At 48.3% G+C, this 6,328-nt stretch overlaps 1 protein-coding gene across 1 annotated transcript; it reads right to left on the bottom strand.

Annotated features, from left to right (window-relative positions):
- Positions 1 to 921: 921 nt before the first annotated feature.
- On the bottom strand, positions 922 to 3,948 carry LOC127305131 (pentatricopeptide repeat-containing protein At5g27460). The gene is made up of 2 exons (XM_051335505.1): positions 3,592 to 3,948; positions 922 to 2,874 (listed from the first exon to the last, which is right to left on the bottom strand). Exons 1-2 carry the CDS (start codon positions 3,901 to 3,903, stop codon positions 1,621 to 1,623), a joined length of 1,566 nt encoding a protein of 521 aa, XP_051191465.1. The 5' UTR covers positions 3,904 to 3,948; the 3' UTR covers positions 922 to 1,620.
- Positions 3,949 to 6,328: the final 2,380 nt, after the last annotated feature.

The raw sequence follows: 6,328 nt of genomic DNA, 5'->3' as shown, positions 1-6,328 counted from the left end.
TGCGGGTTTTTCTCCGACACGCCACCACTTTGGCTACCAGGTTGGGTGCTAGGTCGACCACATAAGCCCCATTCAGCCAGCAGTCCATCCAAAACCCAGCATGCTCGCCATTTCCAAGAGTGTAGCAAGTGGCCGACTCAAAAAGGGTGAGGGATTGCTGCGGGATTTGGAGGTTGCATTAAGCCCAAGGCTTGGAAGGATCGACGGTTTGAATGAAAAAATGTTATTAGTCCATCTATGCAAATATGAGATTACATATATGGCCTAAAGTAACTATTTCAGACCTAGTAGCTCAGACTTCATGAGCTTGTAAATCTTAAAGGAAAAGAAATTACCGATGGGCTACGACAAATCCATTCTACTGGAAGTAACATAGTAACAACCACGATTAGTGTTGGTATTTCAACCCAAAAATGAATAAGATGACTTGTGTCAGCCCAATGTGTAGAACAATTTATTGTTGTGTCCTACAACTGAAAAAATGGCAAGTCAAACATAACCCATCTAGCTTCCTAAATTCGTATCCACTTAAGTTGGGTTGTCACAACTACACAATACTTGAGGCAGTTATAGAAGATCTCATATTTCAAAAAATTGCGTGTGTGATCCACTAGTTGGCAGCAATATAAATGCACTATCAGTACTGCAAAGTTTGGAAAGATTTTACGAATTAAAGTAGCAGAATAATATGAGCACAGCCATGCAGGTTCACTCACCAATTCGTTCGCAGCTACAACCACCGCATAGATTATACTGTAACAATCAGGAAAATAAAATGGGCTTTCAGGTAAAAACTAAGGACCATGTTAACATAGGCATAACTCATAGACTGAGGCAAGATGACCCAGTTGTGCAGGTGGTCTAACACAACAATAAAAAAAAGTTGCCAATCACACTTAATCCTCAAGGTATTAGTGAATCTCAAAAAAAAGGAAGGTATCAGATACTAATCGAGCTCAAGATAAGTTGTGACATATATTGAAAATCGCTAAAAACTGAAACAGAATCTGGTTATTCGGGGGCACAAATGTGGATGGGGGGTGGGGCATAAGTTTGGAAGAAGCATGAGCCACCATGGATGAATTGAGAGAAGCCAGGAACATTCCAAACAGAGGTTGGCTATGGAGAAATGAAAGAACAAATTGAAACTAAGATAGAAAAATGGCCTCTCGCTCAATTACAAACACAACCCAGGGTTCATTTTGTATATTCTGCAGCGGGGATTGCCCATCTTATGGGCATTCATCATGTCCCTTCCCACACGATCCAGCAGTCCAGTTTATGTTGGCCTATTACTAGATATGTTCTCATCATTGGGCACCTTTACAAGTGTATAAGAACACGACTCACCTAGCTCCTCCAAAAGTATAATGCCCTCCAAACTTCTCAAACTTGTCTCCTTGCCAGTTACAGCAGGGATATAAGTATTATACTGTTGTCCCAACTAATAAACATTCACTTCTCATAGCAAAGCCAACATCTCAGTTTGCTCAAAACCTTGCCTACTAAGGAATGAAGCTCGTTGCGCTATTGGTGGTCTAATCTGCAGATCTATTTTTGCCATGTCAGCTGAAATGTTTTTTAACATGTGCCTGGCTCACAGGTTGCTACATTTCAAAGTTACGCATTGCCTCTGGTATCTATCTTGCTAGCACGTATGATCAAGTGGTCCATTTCTTCGTCCATAACTATCTGGTCTCTTGCTATCATCTCAGCAATATCAGTTGCCACAGTGTCAGCTTTAATATACGTTCGGAGCACGGACTTGTAGAAGGGCAGGCTTGTCAAGTTAAACTTTTGAAGAACCTTAATGTATCTGTTTGCATCATCTACATTTCCTTGCTCCTCAAAGAATGCTGCGATGGCCTCAACTAGTTTGAGTGGAGGTCTCCAATGACAGCTCTTCATTGAAGATAAAGCTTTCTTCATGGCATTGACAGCTTTGTCCATCTGGTTACTCTCAACAAATCCCTCCATCAGTATCTCCCACGTCTTGTAGTTTGGGTGTGCGCCTTTCTCTAGCACGTGGAGATGGAGCTTCTCAGCCTTTTCAATCCAGCCATTCCTCACATAAGCGCCTAGAAGAACATTTGAAACCCGCACATCATACTTCCCGCACTCCACTTCCCAGCTTCCAAAGATCCACTCAGCCTGGTCAATATCACCAACTTTTATCAAACATATAATAGCACTCATGTAGTTTGCAGCAGGGATTCTTCCAGGGACACACTTACTAGCCTCCCACATTCTCGTAACCCCGTCACTATCATTGAGAGCCGCATAACATGTCATTACAAAAAAATATCCGAAGCGTTGCGTTCTTGATAATTTTGTTTCGGCCGTCCTGAGGCAAGCCAGGGCTTCACTATTCAGTCCATGCTTCCTGAGGATGTTGGCTAATGTACAGTATGCGCTCCAACCAACCTCAACCATACCATCATTAACCATCTCCTTGAACGCTGATTGTACAGAGCCAACACCAGATACAGAACATGCATTCATCCAAAGGTTATATGAGAGAGCATTTCTGGGGATATTGTTCCGTTTCATCAGATTGATTACACTATGTACCTTCCCATACTGGCATGTTGCAACATAAAGCTTCAGCATTTCATTGAACGAGTGAGGATCAACCGGCAGCCCAACGCTCTGCAGACTAGCCATAAGGTTCTCAGCTTTCTGAACATTTCTTTCAGCAACATAGCAATGGAGGAGAGGGAATGACGCAGCTTCCCTAGAAGCAGGTTTCTGTAGTTGGTTGTAGTATTCCTCAGCTTGTGAAGTACCGTGTACTTTCCCAATCAAGTCCAGTCTAGCTGCATGATCCGATGGTGATAGTTTAATATCTTTGCGTGAGTCCATCCATGATAAAATCTGCAGGACAACAGATTTGTTATCTTAGGTTATGTGAGTTACATTTTTGAACTCCAGCATGCATATAAGAGATTAAAACATCATGGACAGGCGCTTTGTTTCAAATATTATGAAGAATTTGAAAATTGATCAGTTCTTCCTCTGCAAACATTATAAAGGCTCTGAAATTTCTACAGAGTTGGGATTTTTCAGTTCTTCTTCACAATAATTTCAGAAAATCTGTACTTCCTGCCAAGCAATAACAACAAGGAAACAAAGGTGAAATCTAAAGCGTGGACCTAGAGAATGGATTTCATTGAGCTCGTCCTCCTCATCCTCTTATTATTAGATTGTCAGCTCGAATGTAATTTTCAAGTTTCGACTCTAGCATATAAGATATTAAAAAATCATGAACAGCCAACCATCCATAGTGTCCTATTCCCAACTTGAGAGTTTTGACAGAAAAAAATTGAAGAGTATAAACTGATCATTTCTTTGTTTGCAAACACGCATTACAAAAGGGTCTGCATTTTTTACAGAGTTGGGATTAATCGGTTCTTCCTTTACATTAAACCTCTCAATACTTGCAGCGGAGGGTGAAAAAATAAGATGTAAAATGTCGACAGAGGAATGGCGTAATGTATTTGCTCGTCCTACTGTTATTGAAAAATTGGCAACTGAACAGGGGAATATCCCAAACTAAAACCAAGTCCAGACCACGGAGGGAGAGCAGCTGACCTCGAGCGCGTGATTGTAGCGGCGCGCGCGCCGGAGCTGGGAGACGGCGCGATGGAGGTCCGCCCGCGAGACGCGGCCGCGCATCTGGGCCCATCCCTCGATGGCGGCGGCGACCGAGCCCATCGAGTGGAGACGGAGGAGGCGCCGGGAGAGGAGGTCGCCCTCGCGCTCGGGGTCGCGCTGGCGGGCGGTTGCCGGAGCGTCGAAGGAGGGGGAGGGGCTGGAGGAGAGGGAGAGGGCTTTACGGTTCGGGCTCGACGCGAGGAGGCGGAGGAGGCGCCGCCGGGCGAGGGCGGCGGCGGCCATGGCCATGGGCCTGCTCGTATGTGTCGACGGACTTCTTGAATACGTTTTGCCACGCTTGAGCGACCGTTTGCCTCCGCTTTGACCGAAAATGCGTCTGATACCCTCTCCAGTGGCGCGACGCAAAGTGACCGGTGCGCCCCAGAGACGCAAATCTATCGCATATTGCGGCAGGTTTGCGTCTCTGCGGACGCTGCGCGGACGCGGAAAGTGTCCGTTCGCGTCTTCACCAGGCCCACCTGCCAGCGAGTCTGCATCGAGGGCACCGCTTCGGCGGTCAACGCTTTCGCGTCTGCGCCGCAGCCTTCACCATCAATGGCGCGACTGTCTGTTCTGCGCGCACACTGGCAGGCGGCGGCTGGGCTTCTGCGCCGCCTTCAATGGCATTGTATCCCGCGCGCGGCCGCCCTTAAAAGTCCACCGGCCGCGTTCGTCCTTCGCCCACACTTCCACTCGCAACACCACCGCCGCAGCGCCATGGGGAGGAAGAACGATTTCAAGGCTTCCGGCAGCGGCAGCAAGAGGGTGCCGCTCCCCGTCACGGTGGGGAGGCTCATGCTCGGCAAATGGGTGACGTGCAACGACGCCTGGTCCGGCGTGCAACTCCTTGGCGGCTGGCGCCGCCGGGTGCCCATCCCTCCTGTCCCTGTGCGCGAGCCAGATCGGAGCGCGGAGATCCGGCGACGGAGGCGGTACCTGCCGCCGTACCTCCGCGGCGATCCGGCGTACGCCATCGACTCGCCCAGTTGGCGTACCTATCTGTCGACGGAGACGGATAGGAGAAGGAGGGCAGGCTTCATAGGCGACAGGGATTTTCCCTTCGCGTCTACACCGCCGGCTCGTCCACGAAGACAGGAGGCGGTGACGGGTCGTCAGCAGGCGCCGACGCGTCGTCAGCAGGCGCAGTACATCGACGACGACGACCGCGACGAGGAGGACGACGACGCCTACGCTGCCTACGATGACGACAACGACTACATCGACGCCTACGCTGCCTACCACAATGAGGAGGTGAAGGACGACAGCGACGACTACGTCGCGGCCGTCTTCCACGAATGGCAGCAGGCCATGTGGAGGGCCGCAACTTCGACTTCCCGGAGAACATGACGGACGAGGAGATGGCGAAGGTCGGCGCCCTGGTCTCCGAGTACGACACGCTTGTGCAGCCACCGCTGCCGCGCTACGCCACCGGCGTGATGCCGTCGGGCCTATCGGAGGATGAAGCGCTTCGACTGGCGCTACAGGACTCGGTGGCGCCTCCTCCACCACCGCCACAGCCGCAGCCTCCTCCACCTCCAGCACCGGCGGCGTTCCCGGCGTACGCTCCCCCGGATGGCTACTGGCCGTGGACGATACCGGAGCTCATTGTGCTCGACAGCGACGAGGAGCAACAGTAGGCGTTTAGGATTTTTTAATGTTTTAACTATGTAAATTATGTTTCATGTTAAAAAAAATGATTCGGCCAAAAAATGCGTCGCGCCGCTGGAGCCACCTCCGATGCAAACGGACGCGCGGTCGATTTCGACCATTTTGGCCGACGCAAACGGACGCGCGCGGACGCTAAAATGCGTCGTGCCGCTGGAGATGCCCTAAGCCGTTATACATGAAAATTGAGCTGTGTACCATGGGCAAGTTTGGTTGGTGCCTAAACATGCCCTCCTAAAATTTTAGCAACCTAATCATATATTGGCTTTTTTGGTTGGTAACTAAAATTTTGGTTGGGAATTAACCCGTGATTAAATTGTTAGGAGGGCAATGGCACCCCAGCCTAACAAAGTTCAAATCTCATATTTGGCACATTGGTGTCTCACTAAAAAAAGAACATTCTTTACTGAGAGGCGACATTCTCATCGACAGCGAGGGCGCCCGTGGTAACTTCGTCAATCTCAAGACCCGTCAATTTAGTTTCTTGGACTCAGTCTCTCGAATGTGATCATATGAGTCGGGTGTGCATGCATGCGTTAATAGGAGTAAGTTTATGTGCGTATGTTTGAGCATCTGCGTCTGTACTGGATTTCGTGGAAAAAAAACTAAAATTTTAGGTGAAGATAAAAATTTGCCTAACTCAATTCTTTCACAGTTTTTTTTTTTCAAAATTTTGGCCATGCCAAGGAATCCTTACCCAATAATTTGGCTAGCCAAGGTTTAGCAAAAATGGGTAGGGCATGAGTTGGCATGAACTAAACATACACTATATCTCGAATCTCGATTCCCAATCATAAAACCCACTTTAAATCAGCATTAGCCCAAAAAAATATTTGAGTACAAGCTTTGGCCTGAAATTTTGGCTCCCTGGGGAGCAGTTATACATTTTTAGTTGCACCCTCACGACTGCATTTCCATCTATTTGATGCCATATTTATACTCCCTCCGCCGATTAATTGGTATCGGAAGTTTTGTCCAAATTTAGATGCACTTGTGCGCTAAATAGCGT

The sequence above is a fragment of the Lolium perenne genome, chromosome 6 (genome assembly GCF_019359855.2).
Source record: "Lolium perenne isolate Kyuss_39 chromosome 6, Kyuss_2.0, whole genome shotgun sequence".
NCBI classification, from domain to species: domain Eukaryota; kingdom Viridiplantae; phylum Streptophyta; class Magnoliopsida; order Poales; family Poaceae; genus Lolium; species Lolium perenne.
The sequence above is the reverse complement of the archived record's forward strand: the minus strand, read 5'-3'. Positions and strand labels throughout refer to the sequence as shown.

Bases quoted from the DNA above. Each gene is read 5' to 3' on its own strand.
- LOC127305131 (XM_051335505.1), bottom strand. From the start codon at position 3,903: ATGGCCATGGCCGCCGCCGCCCTCGCCCGGCGGCGCCTCCTCCGCCTC. The intron at 2,875-3,591 runs GTCAGCTGCTCT...GTTGTCCTGCAG, and splicing joins GCTACAATCACGCGCTCGAG to ATTTTATCATGGATGGACTC.